This window comes from Bufo bufo, chromosome 2, assembly GCF_905171765.1.
Source record: "Bufo bufo chromosome 2, aBufBuf1.1, whole genome shotgun sequence".
Lineage (NCBI taxonomy): Eukaryota > Metazoa > Chordata > Amphibia > Anura > Bufonidae > Bufo > Bufo bufo.
The window spans coordinates 248,733,510-248,753,624 of NC_053390.1; the positions used below are offsets into that span (position 1 = coordinate 248,733,510).

The 20,115-nt window shown below is 44.8% G+C and overlaps 1 protein-coding gene across 1 annotated transcript in view; it reads left to right on the forward strand.

Moving 5' to 3' along the window:
• The first annotated feature begins 4,155 nt into the window (after window positions 1-4,155).
• LOC120988701 (protein HIRA) overlaps window positions 4,156-20,115 on the forward strand; it is a 44,393-nt gene continuing 28,433 nt past the window's right edge. Inside the window, exons 1-12 of the mRNA XM_040416349.1 lie at window positions 4,156-4,377; window positions 4,828-4,890; window positions 7,176-7,286; window positions 7,466-7,556; window positions 8,945-9,039; window positions 9,129-9,224; window positions 9,973-10,133; window positions 10,210-10,377; window positions 12,877-12,990; window positions 14,441-14,511; window positions 16,639-16,744; window positions 16,862-17,077. Coding sequence (XP_040272283.1) covers window positions 4,341-4,377; window positions 4,828-4,890; window positions 7,176-7,286; window positions 7,466-7,556; window positions 8,945-9,039; window positions 9,129-9,224; window positions 9,973-10,133; window positions 10,210-10,377; window positions 12,877-12,990; window positions 14,441-14,511; window positions 16,639-16,744; window positions 16,862-17,077 — 1,329 coding nt within the window. The 5' untranslated portion in view covers window positions 4,156-4,340. The remainder of the gene's footprint in view (window positions 4,378-4,827; window positions 4,891-7,175; window positions 7,287-7,465; window positions 7,557-8,944; window positions 9,040-9,128; window positions 9,225-9,972; window positions 10,134-10,209; window positions 10,378-12,876; window positions 12,991-14,440; window positions 14,512-16,638; window positions 16,745-16,861; window positions 17,078-20,115) is intronic.

A 20,115-nucleotide genomic window follows, 5' to 3' on the forward strand; every position in this document is an offset into this window, starting at 1 on the left:
TGTATACGCCATGCGTAAAAACGGAACGGAAAAATGGAACAGAAACCGAAACACAACGGAAACAAAAAAAGGAACAACGTATTCGTGAAAAACGGACCGCAAAACACTGAAAAAGCTATACGGTCGTGTGAAAGAGGTCTAACTTAGTGTTCCTTAACTCTATCCCTCAGGGACCACCTACCTGCCCATGATTTGAGAATATCCCACAGAACAAATACCTGTGGCAGGTCCTGATGCACTGACACTAATTATATCACCTGCTCAATACTAACGAAACCCTGAAAACATGACCGGCAGGTGGGCCCTGAGGACTGGAGATGAGGAACATTGCTTTAACTGATCAGTTTCCTACTAACACCAAAAGACAAATCAGAAAATGGCTTCAAAGAAGCCTGGTACAGACCTGTGCATTACGGAGACACTTCTAAAGACCCTGTGTCAGCACCATAGGCCCACCTAGACACCCTTGTAGACCATGCCAAAAGTGTGACAAGAGACTCCTCGCGTTTTTTTTTTTCCAGAAGGAAAATCCAGATGTAAAACTGAACAGAAATGTACACAAAACAGATGCAACTGGGGGGAAAAACAGACGGTATTGTCCATTTTTCCTGATTGAAAACGAACAGGACATGAAAACGAACAGGACAAAGGACTTGGTTTTGTGCATGACCCTTTAGAGGAGTTTCTTTTGTTGAGTTATTTCTATCAACAGCCAATTTTAGGGTTTGTTCACATCTACGTCTGAGGCTCCATTCAGGGTCACTGTTGCAGACTTTTCTTGTCTGGTAAAAAAGCAGCATCCTGGACCGAAAGCTATTGGATCCCTTTACAGTTAATGGGGTCTGTAAGGTTCTGTTATGCGGCGAATGAGGCAGTTTCATTATTTTTGCTCCTCTATTAGCAGGGCAAGTTCTAATACTGGTGTTAACCCAGACATAACCAGTGATAAGCAACAACTGTGGTATTGTGGATTTACAAGGAGAAGTTATCTTTACAGAGCTGAACCCGGACAAACCTCTATTTTCACCCAGGCAGCCCCCTGACTTGAGCATCGGAGCAGTTCATGCTCCGATGCTCTCCTTTGCCCTGCGCTACATTGCGCAGGGCAAGGGCTCTTTTGTTTATAATAACACACTGCCAGGCGGAAGCTTCCGCCCGGCAGTGTGTTCGGTGACGTCACTGGCACTGATGGGCGGGCTTTAGAGCTGCCCTAGCCGTTTTACTGGCTAGGGCAGCGCTAAAGCCCGCCCATCAGTGCCGGTGACGTCACCGAGCTCCCTGAACAGCCGGAAGAAGAGGCTTTGCTCGCCTGCAAGAGACCTGGTACGTCACAGAGTCTAAGAAAACAGTCACTTCCGGCTAAGAATTTCCTATATGAAAACAGGGCTTCATGAATATGTGGGCAAAGGTAGGACATGCATGTATGTAATATGTACAGTACAGACCAAAAGTTTGGACACACCTTCTCATTCAAAGAGTTTTCTTTATTTTCATGACTATGAAGGCATCAAAACTATGAATTAACACATGTGGAATTATATACATAACAAACAATAGGGAAACAACTGAAAATATGTCATATTCTAGGTTCTTCAAAGTAGCCACCTTTTTGCTTTGATTACTGCTTTGCACACTCTTGGCATTCTCTTGATGAGCTTCAAGAGGTAGTCCCCTGAAATGGTCTTCCAACAGTCTTGAAGGAGTTCCCAGAGATGCTTAGCACTTGTTGGCCCTTTTGCCTTCACTCTGCTCCAGCTCACCCCAAACCATCTCGATTGGGTTCAGGTCCGGTGACTGTGGAGGCCAGGTCATCTGGCGCAGCACCCCATCACTCTCCTTCATGGTCAAATAGCCCTTACTTTCAAAGTTTTCCAAATTTTTCAGCTGACTGACTGACCTTCATTTCTTTTTCTTTACTTAGCTGCTTTTTTCTTGCCATAATACAAATTCTAACAGTCTATTCAGTAGGACTATCAGCTGTGTATCCACCTGACTTCTCCTCAACGCAACTGATGGTCCCAACCCCATTTATAAGGCAAGAAATCCCACTTATTAAACCTGACAGGGCACACCTGTGAAGTGAAAACCATTTCAGGGGACTACCTCTTGAAGCTCATCAAGAGAATGCCAAGAGTGTGAAAAGCAGTAATCAAAGCAAAAGGTAGCTACTTTGAAGAACCTAGAATATGACATATTTTCAGTTGTTTCACACTTGTTTGTTATGTATATAATTCCACATGTGTTAATTCATAGTTTTGATGCCTTCAGTGTGAATCTACAATTTTCATAGTCATGAAAATAAAGAAAACTCTTTGAATGAGAAGGTGTGTCCAAACTTTTGGTCTGTACTGTATGTCCCTCTAATACTATTAGGGCTCTTTCACACTTGCGTTGTCCGGATCCGGCATGTACTCCACTTGCCGGAATTACACTCCTGATCCGGAAAAACGCAAGTGTACTGAAAGCATTTGAAGACGGAACCGTCTTCCAAATGCTTTCAGTGTTACTATGGCACCCAGGACGCTATTAAAGTCCTGGTTGCCATAGTAGTAGTGGGGAGCGGGGGAGCAGTATACTTACAGTCCGTGCGGCTCCCGGGGCGCTCCAGAATGACGTCAGAGCGCCCCATGCGCATGGATGACGTGATCCATGCGATCACGTGATCCATGCGCTTGGGGCGCCCTGACGTCACTCTGGAGCGCCCGGGGAGCCGCACGGACGGTAAGTATACTGCTCCCCCGCTCCCCGCTACACTTTACCATGGCTGCCAGGACTTTAGCGTCCCGGCAGCCATGGTAACCACTCTGAAAAAGCTAAATGTCGGCTCCGGCAATGCGCCGAAACGACGTTTAGCTTAAGGCCGGATCCGGATCAATGCCTTCCAATGGGCATTAATTCCGGATCCGGCCTTGCGGCAAGTGTTCCGGATTTTTGGCCGGAGCAAAAAGCGCAGCATGCTGCGGTATTTTCTCCGGCCAACAAACGTTCCGTACCGGAACTGAAGACATCCTGATGCATCCTGAACGGATTTCTCTCCATTCAGAATGCATTAGGATAAAACTGATCAGGATTCTTCCGGCATAGAGCCCCGACGACGGAACTCTATGCCGGATGACAATAACGCAGGTGTGAAAGAGCCCTAACACCAATGTCCCAAATCCCAGACAACCCCTTTAATAGAAAACTGCAATTCCAGCGTGTTGTTTTTGGCGTGGATTCACACCAAAAAACATGCAGACACTTGGGGGGGGGGAAACAAAAACAAAAAAAAAACATGTGCTGCCTCCTATTGAAACGAATGGGAGGCTGTTTAGGCCTCCTGCACCCGACCGTGGTTTGGTTCCGCATCCGAGCCGCATTTTTTGCGTCTCAGGTGCGGACCCATTCACTGTCCGCATCCGTTGCTCCGTTCCGTGGCCCTGAAAAAATTATAGATCATGCCCTATTCTGGTCCGTTTTTGTTTTTTGCGGACGAGAATAGGCATTTCTATAACGGGCCGCCTGTTCCGTTCCGCAAATTGCAGAAGGCACACAGACGGCATCTGTGTTTTGCGGATCCGCAAAACACGGCACGTTCGTGTGCAAGAGGCCTTAGAGGCGTTTTTGGCATAGAAAACGCACACAAAACTCAATGTGAACTGACCCTTAGGGTACATCCACTCCGTCAGGTTTCTGCCTCTAGTTTTAGAAGCCAAAACCAGGAGTGGATGATAAAAGGAGAGAAAGTATAAAAGGACAGATACGACTTCTCTTTTTTGAGTTTACACCTAGTTTTTCCTTCCAAAACTGCATCCGGAAACCTGACCGTGTGACTGTGCCCTAAGTCCAACCTAAGTGACTTTGCCTGAGTGGCCATTTTGGGCTGAGGAGAGGCTGACTTTTGTGGTCCTCTACAAGATTAGTGAAAGGAAGTCCAGAAAAAGGTCTCCTCCCCTTAAGAACTACTTTATCTCAAAAATGATTTCCATTGCTGAAGTGACTGATGTCCTTTAGTAAACTGCCCACCCCTGTACCACAGAGCACCCCCCCCAGAAATGAGCCCTCAGCTCTGTCTGCCTGTACCCCAGGCTGAGGTGTGAGGAGCCTCTGCCTGCCGCTCATCTCTGCTGCTGGTGTCCCTCCCTCTACACAGCTCTTAACAAGGAACGCCTGCTTCCAGGTCTATGTTTCCAGTAGGACATTTTTAAACCTTACTTCCCGCGGGCTTCCGGTCTTGGTGCGGGTTGCCGGAGCGGGATGGAGCGGCGCTGAGAGGCGGCTCCGAGAAGCCTGCACAGGGGAAAGCCCCGGTGCTCAATGGGCGGCCGGAGCTGACACCCTGCTCCGGGCACAGCGGGACAATGAAGCTTCTGAAACCCACCTGGGTTAATCACAATGGTGAGGGGGGGCCAGCAGGTGGGAGAGAGTGGCCCCCGGGGGCCACAGAAGTTGGAGAGCTCGCTAAATTATTCGCAACTTTTAACGGTCTTGACTTTGAATGGGAATGTGCCTGTGTGTCCTATTTCAGTCTAGGCATTGCAGTGCCCACGGAGGCTGCCATAGATACCTGTATGGGCGAGGTCACTGCTGCCAGGAGGAGCAGTAGGAGTTCTCTATGATGTCTGTGTGATCAGAATACTCCCCATACAAGCAGCTGTCACCTGCACAGGATGATGCAACACCTGGCATGGTGGTACCTCCCTCCGGGCACTGTCCATCACTCTGGGTCACCAGTGTGGACGCTCTTGTAGATTTGGGTTGGGGTCGCCCTTCATCCTTGCGGCGGATGACAAATATCGCCTTTCTTGTGTCATGTGAATTAACCTGAAAACCTCTCTCTGATTTTAGGTAAACCAATCTTTTCCGTGGACATTCATCCCGATGGCACAAAATTTGCTACAGGAGGACAAGGTGTGTTTTCTGGTACTGTTTGGCGTAGACAGGGGCAGGTTTTAGCTGCATGTTGTCGGCCTGGATTGTGGGCACGCAACACTTAGGGGCCGGAAATGCCACGGCTGCGATGCAGGAGAGGTGATGGCGTCTAGTAACTGTTGTACAGCAGGCAAATTGTGCGCGGCTTTGGCTCACATGAGGACCTGAGTATGGGTGAAGCGTATAGTTACATTGTGTATGGGCAGGGTAAGGGTACTTTCACACTAGCGTTATTCTTTTCCGATATTGAAATCCGGTAAAGGGTCTCAATACCAAAAAAAAAACTAAACGCAACAGTTTTGTCCTATTGAATTCTGAATGGAAAGCAATCCGTTCAGGATGTCTTCAGTTTCGTCCCTTGTACGGTATTTGACCAGACAAAATACCGCAGCATGCTGTGGTATTTTTTCCGGTGAAGATCCCGGAACAATACCGCACTTGCCGGATACTGCATTAATTTCCGTAGAGATCTATTATTGCCGGATCCGTTTTTCCGGTCTGTGCATGCGCCGGGACATAGGAGGAGCTATTTTTGCTTTTGAACTTTAAAAAAATTTAAATACCGGATCCATTATTCCAGACTGGATCCGCAATACACCCGACCGGCACCCCCATAGAAATGCCTATTCTTGTCCTCAATTGCGAACAAGAATAGGACATGTTATTTTTTTTTTTTCCGGAGCCACGGACCAGAAGATCGGCGGCACGCTCCGGAAATGCGGATGCGGACAGCACACTGCCCCATAGAGAATGAATGGGTCCGCACCCGTTCCGCAATTTCCGGAACGGATGCGAACCCATTCTACAGACGTGTGAATGGACCCTAAGGTTCTGTTGCGGGAAAAAAAAACATCTGTTGCCATATAAATTTTTTGCTGGACTCTGCAGGATGAGAAAGCGTAGTGTAGTACTCCTTTTGTTTTGTTTTTTCCCTTTTTCTCCCCCTAATGTATGTAGTGGTGTGAACAGCCCATAAGATGTATCGCATAAAATAATTTTAACAGTTATGGACACCTTTTGGGAGCATTTATTTAAAGGCTATGTACATCTTCTGAGGCAATTTTTGTTTACGATTGTATTTTACTCATTTTTGGCTAAAAATCATATTTTCAATTGGCCTTTATTAAAAATTTAGAGCCGTTCTGTCACAAAGTTAACTATTTTCTAACTGTGTGACGGGTACTTTCACTTTGTGCCGGTCGTCTAATAACCCTTATCTCTAATTTACTAACACTTATTTAAGCCACATTCTTATCAGTAAGATAAGAACTAAGCTATAATGAGTGTTTATGTCCGAGATCACAGATAAGGAGCCCGTCAGATTAGCTGGCTGACGGAGCATAGAGTACATTCAGATCCCTCTATTAGAGCATCTCAGCTCTGTACAGAGATAAGGGCTCCATATTTGTAATAAAGACCAATTAAAAAATATATATATTTAGATCAAAATGAGTACAATGCAGTAATTAAAGAAATTGCCCCCAAAGGTTTACCTAGCCTTTAAAGGGATTTTCAGAGATTATTATTTTTTTAATTGATTATCCCTATCTGATCGATGAGGGTCCGACAACTGGGACCCCCCGCCGATCCACTGTTTGATAAGGCACCAGCGCTCACAATAGCGCCGTGGTTTTCTCTCAGTTCACCAAACACAGCGCCGTACATAGTTAGCGGCTGTGCTTGGTATCATGCTCAGCCCCATTCACTTCAATGGGGTTTAGCTGCGCCTAGGCAATGTGACGTCACATGGCCTGGGAAAAGCTGAGAGAAGGCCAGGTTTTGCGCACTGGTCCCATCTCAAACAGCTGATGTGCAGGGGTCCCAGGTGTCAGACCCCCACCGATCAGATACTGATGACCTATCTGGAAGATAGGTCATCGGTTAAAAAAAAAAAAAAATCTAAGAAAACCCCTTTAACTCATTTTGGGTTAAAAAAATAATAATCGGCCTTTATTAAAAAATTTGAACAGTTTCTATCCTCTACAGTCTTCAGTTTATCGATATACTATTGCTCTTTGCCTCACACTTACACCATCAGGGCTTGATGTGTAGCCCTTATCGCTTCACTCCTGACAGCTTATAAACAGTCATTATAGCTAACCTCTTACCAAACTGGTAAGGTTATGGCTTGAGTGAGTGTTTATGAGCTGTCGGGAGTCCAGAGATAAGGGATCCAGATGTGCTCATAGATTTTAATACCAATATGGTTAAACACTCATATTGAGATGCACCAGTATTCCCTCAATAATGTCGTCCATTCCCAGGGCAAGATTCTGGAAAAGTTGTCATATGGAATATGCCACCTGTTGTTAAGGAAGAAGATGAGAAGAATGAAAGTATTCCCAAGATGCTGTGCCAGATGGACAACCACTTAGGTACCATCCTACATGGCAGATAACTGCTCTGGGGGTTCACATGTCTTGTTTGAGCAAGAGGCAAGATATAAGATGGTGTCCAAGAAGCCAGGGATGGTGACTGGCACTGGAAGAGCGCACTGAGCAGTCTGTGCTGTCACTATGGAGTTGGATTAATAATTGCGTACACTCTGTTTCAGCCTGTGTGAACTGCGTGCGATGGTCCAACAATGGAGCCTATTTAGCGTCCGGAGGAGATGACAAGCTCATCATGGTGTGGAAGAAATCTGGGTGAGCTCAGGACAACTGCACCCTGGCTTGTACTGGAGTGAATTGGTTATTACAAGTTTTTTAGTATTTTTTTTCAGATGGTGAACTATAGTGGTAGGTTGTAATGAGAACTCATCTCTAGGAAGCCAGAGAGATCGCCGGCACGGTTCTTGATCAAATTGGATGCTGACAAATACAGAACCATCAGGCATCGCTCTCGCTTCTCATCACAGATGTCCGGGAAACTTCATAAGAGTAAGGCCTCATGCACACGTCCGTTGTGTGTTTTGCGGTCCGCAAATTGCAGGTCCGCAAAACACGGATGGCGTCCGTGTGCGTTTCGCAATTTGCAGAACGGCACGGACAGCCATTAATATAACTGCCTATTCTTGTCTGCAAAACGCGGACAAGAATAGAACAGGTTATATTTTTTTGCAGACCACGGAACGGAGCAACAGATGCGGACAACACACGGAGTGCTGTCTGCATCTTTTGCGGGCCCATTGAAGTGAATGGGTCCGTATCCATGCGGCTCGGATGCGGACCAAAACAGCGGCCATGTACATGAGGCCTAATGTGCAGCCCTTTCAGCCACTTTCTGCTCTGCCAGCAGATTCATGTTACCACAGGCATTCGGAAATACAGGCTCCTTGATAAGAGTGAATCAGTTTCCAACTTTCATTTTTCGGAGCTCCTTTGGAAAATGAAAGTGGAATCCGATTGGTTGCCATGGGCAACTAAGCCAGTTTTCCTTTACACCAGTTTTGATAATTCTCCCCCATGTTCTCGGTGTTATTTTAGAGAAAATCTAGTTTTAAAAAAAAGAGCGCGGCCTGAGGAGAAGTGTCCACTGGAGGCTTCCCTTCAGCATCTCCCTGCCTGGCCCATCTTGATTGTACCCTTATATGCAAATAAGGAGGCACCTGCCAATCAAATTGGACCGCCACTCAGCGGACACTTCTCCCCGAGCCATTAGATTTTCCCTGAAACCATACAGGGATCAGAGTAAAACATAACCCATCATGGAGCCTGTCAGTATTTCATGCTGCCAGTGGTTTGGGTGACACAAATCTGCTGACAGGTTCCCTTCAAGCTCTTCACACTCTCAGCTACATTGCTAAAGGACTATCGTTAGCATTGCTGCATATGTACACACACAGATATCGGATACAGTCCTCATAACCGCTGCGTGCCAGATAAGACCAGTGACTGTATGTTGGCTATACGGTATTAAAGTACGGAGTGACATTGATGAGCTCTTGTGTCTTAATCTCTGAACAAGTCCCAGGACCTCTGCGGAAGCAGCACATAATGGATCGTAGTTCAGTATTGCTTCTTAGAATGCATGGTATATCCTGCCTCCTCCTGAAACCTATAGGAAGCTGTTCTGCTTTGTGCTCGTGTCTTAGATACATCGGACCCAGTACTGTTTTTGGCTCCAGCAGCAAATTGGCAAATGTAGAGCAATGGCGTTGCCTCTCCATTCTCAGGAATCATACAGGAGGTAAGTCACTTGGTGCCCTACCGTCTGTAGTTTTGTGTGTTTTTGTATTTGACTACCCGTGAATTTAACTGTCTTCCAACTCCTTTTAGATGTCATGGATGTCGCATGGTCTCCACATGATGCGTGGCTGGCTTCTTGTAGTGTCGATAACACCGTTGTGATATGGAATGCCCTTAAATTTCCTGGTAAGTTGGCTAAATATACATCATTTCTGACCCTAATTATTTAGTCAACCACTTTGAGGCATTTTCAGGACGCATCCACCTGTGGCAAGTTCACTGTGGTAAATGTGCAGCAGATTCGGAGGAAGACTAGTGCAAAAACCGCCTGAAATGGGCTGATCTTCGTAGTAGATTTTCTCCACTGCTTTTAACTTTTGTATTGCAAAGGTTAAAAGCCGTGGGTTAGGGTCCATTCACACGTCCGCAATTTCGTTCCGCATTTTGCGGAACGGAATTGCGGACCCATTCATTTCTATGGGGAAGCATGATGTGCTGCCCCCGACACGGAATTGCGGACCCGCACTTCTGGGTCCGCATTTCCTTTCCTGAAAAAAATATAACATGTCCTATTCTTGTCCGCAATTGCGGACAAGAATAGGCATTTTCTATTAAGTGCCGGCCATGTGCAGTCCGCAAAATGCAGAACGCACATTGCCGATGTCCGTGTTTTGTCGATCCGCAAAACACACACGGACGTGTGAATGGACCCTTAAACTGACAGCGTAGAATTTACATGCCGCAGATTAAGGACCTGCAGCACAAGTACGCTGCGAGTTTTCTCTGCAGCCTGTGGATGAGATTTCTAAAGTTTGGTTGTACTGTAAAATGCTATTGATTTGCCGCAAGCAAATCCACTGGGACAAACCAGCAGCATTTATACCATATGTGTGAACCCATCTTTAGAGTGTTTGTATTTGATGTTATCTTGCAGAGATTATAGCCACGTTGAGGGGCCATTCGGGGCTGGTTAAAGGACTTACATGGGACCCTGTGGGGAAGTATATTGCTTCTCAAGCTGATGACCATAGCCTAAAAGTCTGGAGGACCATGGACTGGCAGCTAGAAACTAGTATCACTAAGCCATTTGATGAGGTACCAGGTATATCATGATCACAACGTCACAAAATTCCACATAACCACTTGCTAAAAGCAGTCTTACACTTTGCAGTGTGGAGGAACTACCCATGTCTTACGTCTTAGCTGGTCTCCTGATGGACATTACCTTGTATCTGCTCATGCAATGAACAACTCCGGTCCTACAGCACAGATCATTGAGCGTGATGGTTGGAAAACGAACATGGACTTTGTAGGCCACCGGAAAGCTGTCACTGTAGTCGTAAGAATCCTTTTTTTTTTTTTACTGATGAAATACAAGTCATATGCTAAAACCCAGTTGTGCATTTGAGTAGTGCAAATATTTGACACGAATACTTAAAGGAGGTTCCATCCTTTAAGCGATGGCCTATCCTCAGGATAGCCCATCAATTAAAAATGGCTGAACAACCCCTTTAAAGGGGTTTTCCCGGACTAGGGCATTGGTGACCGATCATTTGAATAGCCTGAGGATGGGCACTACACAGTTGTGTTCTGGCTCCGTACACCGTTTACTTCCTGAACTGTGGTGATGCCGGGTGTTCGACTCCCACCAATCTGTTATTGATTACATATCCTGTGGATAGGTCAGCAATATATTTGTCCATGAAAACTCCTTTAATGAAGCTTTCCTGTCTTGTCATTTCATTTTTAAGTACAGTAGATAAGAAGTTATTGGGCCAGATTTATTAAGACTGCCGTCTTTATATGCCAGCCTTAGCAAAAAAAAAAAGTATATTGGAGTAAAATATGCAGAATTGATCAAGAGGCACAGTTCTTTGAATACATTTGCTACATCTATCTGCTGTCCTTGTGCCAGAAACTGAAAAATTTCACACCAGCTTCTGGCATAAATGAGAGTAAATGCAGTGGTCTGTGGGAGGCCACACTTCTCCTGCTACGTCCCACTTTTTCTGGCCACTTCTGAAAAGTGGCAAGAAGCTTGCAAAGTCTCAAATTATGCTGCACATATAGCCTGCACCATTATTTGCGACTAACTTTTCTTGTTTAAAATGTGCCCTGTTTTGTGTGTAATGCTTTGTACCTTTTTCTGTGTTAAAGGAGACCTACCAGAAAAAAAACTGGTCAAATTCTGATGACATTTCCTTTTCGGTTGCAATACTGTCAGGGAGACGTTGTTGTGGTTTTTTTATTTTTTTTATACACCAAATCTATTTCCTGCTTTAGGCCTTGTTCAGTTTTTTGCCCTCTGTGTGTTATCTGTATTCCATAGACACTGCTCAGCTGAAAATTAATTTCCAAAGCATTTTCAATCAGTGGTCAGTGAAAAACGGACCAAACACAGAAGCGACACGGATGCCAACCATGTTTTTTCACTGACTCAGACTTCAATGGGCATCTTTGGTCCGCATCACAGACCAAAGTAGCTCAAGTCTCCTTTATTTATTTTTATTTTTTCACTACGTGAGCAGACACATTAGTCAATGGGTACATTTGCTGTTCTAAGAAAATGCAGATGGCACACATCGGTGAAAAACAGAAATGTGAATGAGGCTTTAGTGTGAATAGTGGCAGTCTGTAGGTGTACATAAAGGGACATAAATATATTTGGTGTCTTTAGGTAACCTCTGCACCTAACAAAAGTTACATGTCGCCATATCTCTTGTAGTGCAGCTTTTTTCTGTTAATCTTAAAAGGGTTTTCCAGGAATTAACTACTGATGACCTTCCTCTAGATAGGTCATCTGTATCAAATCGGTAGGGGTCTGACATCCGGCCCCCCCCCCCCCCCCACCAATAAGTTGTTTTTAGAAAGGCAGCGGTGATCCTGTGAGCAGCTGATCAGCAGAGTTACTGGGTGAACAACTGATCGGCGAGGGTCCCAGGTGTCAGACCACCATCGATCCGATACTGATAAGGCTTTGTTCACATCAGCGTTCAGCCTCTCCGTTCTCCTGCTCTGTTTAGGAGCAGGAGAACGGAAAGGATGGAAAAGGCACATAACTGACGCCAAACTGAGTCAAACTGAGCCCCATGGACTATATTGGGGGTCCGTTATGTTTCCGCTCAGAAGATGATTTTTAAGCGGAGACAAAAGTTGTGCATGCAGGACTTTTGTCTCCACTTAAAAATCATCTTCTGAGCGGAAACATAACGGACCCCCAATACAGTCTATGGGGTCCTAAGGGCTCAGTTTGGCGTCAGTTATGTGCCTTTTCCGTCCTTTCCGTTCTCCTGCTCCTAAACAAAGCAGGAGAACGGAGAGGCTGAACGGTGATGTGAACGAAGCCTAACCTATCCTGAGGATAGGTCATCAGTAACACAAAATATCGGAAAACCAACCTTATGCTAAGTACTTAAATGGGATGTAAAAACATCTATCCCCAAAATCTGTTTGGTGGGGGGTCTGACTCCCAGCACTCCTGCCTATCAGCTGTTTGAAGAGGCCGCGGCACTGCAGTGAGCACTGCGGCCTCTTCCTAGGCCAGTGATGTCATGTTCATTGGTCACATGGCCTATTTACAACTCTGTCCAGTTCACGTGAATGAGCCTAGACTGTAAAACCAAGCACAGCCACTATACAATGTACGGCGCTGTGCACTGTATGCTTTAAGAAGTAGTTGATCGGCGGAGGTGCCGGGAGTTGGACGCCCACCAATCAGATATTGATTAACACACCCTTGGAATAAAATAAGAAAGTAACTGGTTTACTAGCACCATTTAAATACTGGAAACGTAATTCTTTCATTGCATTAAAATATTGTTGTGTTTTCTTCCAACAGAAATTTAATCCAAAAATCTTTAAAAAGAAACAAAAAAATGGAAGCTCAAGCAAGTCCGGCGGTCCATACTGCTGCTGTGCAGTGGGGAGCAAGGACCGCTCACTGTCTGTGTGGGTAAGGAAATCTATCCCTGGTTCACCGATACATTAAAAGGGTTTTTCAATATTTTTTTTTTTGATCGGTGGGGATCCGACATCCGGGGCCCTGTCGATCAGCTGTTTTGAGAATGCAGAGGTGCTCCTGTGAGCGCCGCTGCCTTCTCTCAGCTTACCAAGCACAGTGCTGTATGTTTTGTAGCGGCTGTGCGTGGTATCGCACTGGCTCCATTCACTTCAATGAGGCTGAGCTGTGCCTAGGCCTTGTGACTGAAGAACGTTTCGTCACTGGACCTAGGGAAAGCTGTGAGAAGGCCACAGCAGGAGTGCCCGTACCTTCTCAAACCGCTGATGGACGGGGGTTCCGGGTGTCGGACCCCCACCGATCAGATACTAATGACCTATCCAGAGGATAGATCATCAGTAAAAAAGAAAAAACTCAGAAAACCCCCTTATGTACAAAAGAAACGGATGATACAGAAGAAACGGATGCACTCAATTCAGCCAGAAGAAGGTATACACATGCTGTTTCAGCCGTCCTAAGAATTTCTGCAAGACTGCCTTTACCCTCTTCCTGATTTTTATTTTATTTTTTAAATATAAATATGCTTAATATTTAGAAACCATTTTGGGAGGGGGCATATACAAAATCACCAAAATCAGAATTTTCACTGATAGGAGAAGCTGCTGCTTATTATAAGCAGCTCTCTTAGACAATACAAGCCTGATGAAGGATTTTTACTGCCCAAAACCTTGCACCAGCCAATGAAGAGCACATGGCAACATTGAAGAATATTGCAGATAATTTGCATATTGTCTTCCCCTTGCTGGTTGTTTCTTTTTCATACAAAGCATGCTCTGCTGTGGAGCATTATGGGTATGCATGTGCAGTAGCCTGAACCCTCTTCAATGACACGGAGTATGTGTGGACTGCGTAACGGATCTTGGCTTTGGTGCTTTAGGCTCTTCCCACCAGCATTTCTGCAGTTTGCAAGCTTTTTTGTTTATCGATGTTAGTCACATATTAATAATTTATTGAACTGCATATAGACATAAAGGTGAATTTACACTGCCCGGTTGTCAAACGAACACTTGTTCCTGATAATCTGCCCGTTAAAAGGTGCCGCATATCACCAAATGATCATGCGAAATGCTTGTTCATCGGGTTAGACAGACTTTCATGCGGACACCTAAATTATTTCTGGGCAGCAGATTGTGCTGTGTGAACAGTGATCTGCTGCCCTGAAACAATGAATCTGTATGGGGAAGAGCGACTGCAGTAGCCATTGCTCATTCCCCATATAGTGGAGGTGATTGATGCCTGTAAATGCATTGTTTGATCTCCCATTATTGAGCAGGCAATTGTCAGGAAGGAACTCTTCCTTCCCGACAATAGCCTGCTCCATAGGGCCATGTAAACCTGCCTTAAGGGTATTTTCTTTGGATTTATATACTTCTTTCTATTGCAGCTTACCTGCCTTAAAAGACCATTGGTGGTGATCCACGACCTTTTTGACAAGTCTATAATGGACATCTCATGGTAACTAATGTATACTCAACCACTTTACTGTAGCTTTTCTGTACAATTCAATAGTATAAGTGATCACAAGGGCTCCTGCTGTTCACTGTCTCCGAATTGATATTGACACCTATGGAGAGGGGAGGAGAGCGAACTGCTGAAGCAGACAGAAGGCAGAGATGAGATGCGGTTGCAGCTACAACTGAGTGATTTATATCACGCCGGAGCTGTATTATCAGGTGAAATACTATGCAGCTCTGGGTGGGATAAATCACTAGATGAGCAGCATCTGGTCTCTATCTGCTGTAAGCTGATCTCTACATTGTATGGACTTCCATATACGGATTTCATCAGTCAATTCAGAGAACGTGATGAGCGCAGTCACTGTACTTTCACACAATTTCACTTAATAGAGAATGGTGTAACTAGCAAATTTCTAAATCGCTTCATTTAAAAAATATGCCTGCATCCACCTGAAAGAAAGCTGTAAATTCTAGTGATGTCCGGATCATGACCGAATCGTTCTTTTGAATCGATTCAGTTCACTGAACCGGAAGAGTCGGTTCCTGTGACTGAGCCGATCCGAGTGAAGCCGCTCAGTCAGATTAGCATAGAGGCAGCAGCAGGCAGTGGAAGCTAGACCCGCCCTCCAACCAATCAGAGGCAACCAGCACTGACTCACAGCACAGGGGGAGTCGTGCAGGGACTCAGAGAATCGTCTGAGAGTTTATTAGTTAAAAGAATCGAATGAGTCAGAGACTGTGTCACCGAGTCCCTGCCAGGCCTCCTGCTCTGCGTCTCCCGGTCTCCCGACAAGTCCGTCCGGGGGGAGGGGGGGGCATTAATATAGCATGTAGCGGTGCTGTGTGTGTACAGGGTGCATGCAGCAGTGTAGCATGTAGCAGAGCAGGAAGTCTGGTAGGGACTCGGTGACACGATTCTTTTAACTCTAAGAATCAAATGAGTCTCTGACTCATTCGGTTCTTTTAACTAATAAACTCTCAAACGATTATCTGAGTCCCTGCAATAACTATACATTGTAATTACATCACAGTCTGCTCCACTGCATTCACTGCAGCAGAGCTGTGTTTGCCAGGAGCGAGTCCCTCCTGACCTTCGGTTCACTTGAGAGCCGACTCAGCAAGTGAACCGAAGATCTGATGAGCTGAGCATGCGCATTGATCTTCGGTTCACTTGCTTCTGCCGGCTCAGGAAGTGAACCGAAGATCCGATTCATGAATCGGTTCTTTTGAATGAACTGATTCAAATGAACCGATTCATGAAAAAGATCCGAACTACCTATCTCTAGTAAATTCATGGCCACTAGGGGTCCCACTTTCACCTAAGTTGCAGTCCACTGCCTGTTATCAGGCAAGATCCATCCTTAGTAATAGAGACAGAAGACGACTCACAGGAAATGGGGGCATGTCAGAGCTAGCTGAGATCCTGAGCCTGATAAAAGAACTGCTTCTACACTGCTTTTGAAGATTACAATAGCCTCCTGCCTTTCTGCAAGTGTAATGTCCCCCTCCTTATCTGTGAGCTCCGAAGCTGAAAACAAACATAGTGGGAAGTAAGGGAAAGGATGTCACAGCAGTGTAGGGCTGACAGATTTTGCATAAGGCGACGCCCCCTGCTTCTGAGTGAAATGCATCTAGTTGTGCAGCTGAAGAGGGGAATGATGAGGCAAAAAAGATCTATTCCTTCATAGTTGTACAAAGAAAAGCACAGCCATTATGCAAACCTCAGGTACGCTTTAAATAAAATATATTAGTGTTCACTATTTTCACCTATATGGGTACTGAGCAGTGATAGCGTCTGAATTATTTTGATAAACTGGCTGCTGTTGATTTTCTCAGGTTTTTATAACAGCTTCATATTGGAATTAACATAAATATATATTTTCTATATAAAACATATACAATTGTGTAAATTTTTGGATTTCAAGATTATGAGTATATAGAATAATAAAGAACCAAAGAGTAAAAGGTTTGCCCTTCCAGTCATTCTAGCCCCAAGGGCATATCTGAACCTCTGGAGAAGAAACAGAAGCTTTTATCCTATCACTCAATCACTTCTGCCAATCGTTACATTTCATCATAATGTCACAAGTGGCAAAATCCTGTTGTCTGTCTGGTTGGATTACAGGACCCTAAATGGACTTGGCATATTGGTGTGTTCTATGGATGGATCAGTTGCATACTTGGATTTCTCACAGGATGAGCTGGGTGACCCACTGAGCGAGGAGGAGAAGGTACTGAAATATGCCTTGCTATTTTTTGCTTTTTATCTGCTGTTTTGTAGCTTTAATATAAATAGAAAGGTGCTCATTTTGTGTATTTATTTTTTTATTGTGCATCAATAATTGCAGAATCACATCCACCAAAGCACTTATGGAAAAAGTCTTGCCATCACAACTGAGTCCCAGCTGCCTAACACCATTATTGAAAACCCCGAAATGCTAAAGTTTCAACAGAAGCAGCATTCACATCTGGATGGGGAACATGCAACATCTGTACAGAAAGATATCCCAGTGCAGAAAGTGGCTAGCATGGTAAATGGTGAAAGCTTGGAGGACATCAGAAAGGTAGGAAATTGCAAGACCACTGTTTTTGTTTTTTGTTTGTTTTTTGTATACGGCTGTATAAATCCATAAATCATTAAAGGGGTTATCCAGTAATTTGATATTGATAGCCTATCCAAAGGATAGGACATACGGTAATATCAGAACGGCGGGGCTCCTGGGAGTCCCTTCACAGCATTCCAAGCACAGCGCTGTACATTGTATAGCGGCTGTGCTTTGCATTGCAGCTCAGCGCCATACTCTTGAATGGGACTGAGCTGCGCCTAGGCCACATGACTGATGTGCAATGACATCACTGGCCTAGGAAAGGACCTAAGTGCTCACGGAGCGCTGCGGCCTCTTCGAACAGATGATTGGCTGGGGTCCTGGGAGTCGGATCCCCGCTGATCTCATATTGATGACCTACCCTGAGTATTGGTCATTAATATCGAATTCACACATAACCCTTTAAAAAAGATTTTCCCATGATTTTTTAACTGATGATCTATCCTCTGGATAGGTCATCAGTATCTGATCAGTTAGGTCCCGACACGTGGGACCCCCGACGTTCAAATGTTTGAGAAGGCAGCGCTGCCTTCTCGCAACTTACCGAGCACAGCACCGTACATTGAATAGAGGCTGCGCTTGATATCACGCTCAGCCACAATCACTGAATGAATGCTTCTGCAGTCAAATATGCAAAACGTGCTGCTGTTTAATTAGTGCCACTAAATTGTTAAAGTTTTTTTTTTTTTTTTTTTTTTTTTTTTTTTTTTGCTACTAAAATATTGATGAACTATCCTACAGATAGGTTATCAGTATTTCAGTGTGAGTCTGACTTCAGGCAACCCTGTCGATCAATTGTTTGAAGGGACTACAGCTATCGGATGTTGTGTAGTGCCTGTGCTTGGTATTGCAGCGCAGTCTCATTCACTTAAAGGGGTTTGATTGATATAAAAAAATCGGACATCATATAGTACATGATAATACCTTTCTAACACGGCTAGAACCAGCCCCGTACCGCACAAGGGTCCAGAGATAGATTATCTTCAGCTTGGCAGCTCAGGGGGTGTATCATTTCTGCTGCATTTCTCTATCTTTAACTACCACAGCTTCTGAAAGAACATATGGCTGGTGGCAGTTGAAGTTTTAAACTAAACACGTTTAACCCCTTAAGGACACATGACGTACCGGTACGGCATGTTTCCCGAGTCTTTAATGGGTTTAAAACGCGATTGCGGTGGGGGTTAATGAAATCATTCAGCGGGCATCCTGTCACAACGCCGGGGGGGGGGTCATGTGACCCCCTTCCCCCCCCCATATCGGCGATCGCAGCAAACCGCAGGTCAATTTAGACCTGCGGTTTGCAGCGCTTTCTGCAGTTTCTGATCCCCGCGGTCCCTGACCGCGGGGATCAGAAACTTTAAAATGCCGAAATTAAAGATTTTTCACCCCCCCCTGCACCCCTGAATGATTTTATGCCGGCGGGTGGTGCAGGGGAAGGGGGTTGCAGGCGGTGCGGCAAGCGGGATCGCGAACCCCCCGCCCGCCGCCTCTTGAATATTCATTGGCGTCCAGTGGGTATACCAGAGTGTCAGCACATTGCTGACACTGGTATAAACGGCTGACATCTGTGCTGTGATGTCAGTCGTTTAACCCTTTCCATACCACGGTCCGTACGGACTGCTGTATGGAAAAGGTTAACAGTCAGGGAGCTCCCTCCCTCTCCCATCGGGGGGCTGCTGTGCCTTTGCAGCCCCCAGACAGGATGGTGTCACAGAGTGAGGGAGCCCTCCTCCTTTTCTGCTCAGTTGTGTTACACGGGGAAGGTTCCCATGGCAACAGGACGCCTTCTCAGGCATCCTGCTGTCCATGGTGCTGAACAGATCTGTGCTAAAGGCATAGATCTGTTCAGACAAAGTGTAAGTAAAATACAGTACAATACACTATATAGTGTACTGTATTATACAGACATCAGACCCACTGGATCTTAAAGAACCAAGTGGGTCTGGGTAAAAAAAAATAAAGATAAAAAAAACACATTTATCACTGAATAAAAATAAAAAAAATAAAATACACTACACATATTAGGTATCGCCGCGTCCGTAACGACCTGATCTATAAAACGGTCATGTTACTTTCCCCGCATGGTGAACGCCATAAAAATGAAAAAAATAAAAACTATGAGAAAATTGAAATTTTGCCCACCTTACTTCCCAAAAAAGGTAATAAAAGTGATCAAAAAAGTCGCATGTACGCCAAAATAGTACCAATCAAACCGTCATCTCATCCCGCAAAAATCATACCCTACCCAAGATAATCGCCCAAAAACTGAAAAAACTATGGCTCGTAGACTATGGAAACGCTAAAACATGATTTTTTTTTTTTGTTTCAAAAATGAAATTATTGTGTAAAACTTACATAAATAAAAAAAAGTATACATATTGGGTATCGCCGTGTCCGTATCGACCGGCTCTATAAAACTATCACATGACCTAACCCCTCAGGTGAACACCGTAAAAAAAGCAAATTTTTTTTTTGTCATCTTACGTCACAAAAAGTGTAATAGCAAGCGATCAAAAACTCATGCACCCCAAAATAGTGCCAATCGAACCGTCATCTCATCCCACAAAAAATGGGACCCTACCTAAGATAATCGCCCTAAAACTGAAAAAACTATGGCTCTCAGACTATGGAGACACTAAAACATGATTTATTTTGGTTTCAAAAATGAAATCATTGTGTAAAACTTACATAAATAAAAAAATTGTATACATATTGGGTATCGCCGCGTCCGTGACAACCTGCTCTATAAAAAATGCCACATGATCTAACCTGTCAGATGAATGTTGTAAATAACAAAAAATAAAAACGGTGCCAAAACTGCTATTTCTTGTTACCTTGCCTCACAAAAAGTGTAATATAGAGCAACCAAAAATCATATGTACCCTAAACTAGTACCAACAAAACTTCCACCCTATCCTGTAGTTTCTAAAATGGGGTCACTTTTTTGGAGTTTCTACTCTAGGGGTGCATCAGGGGGGCTTCAAATGGGACATGGT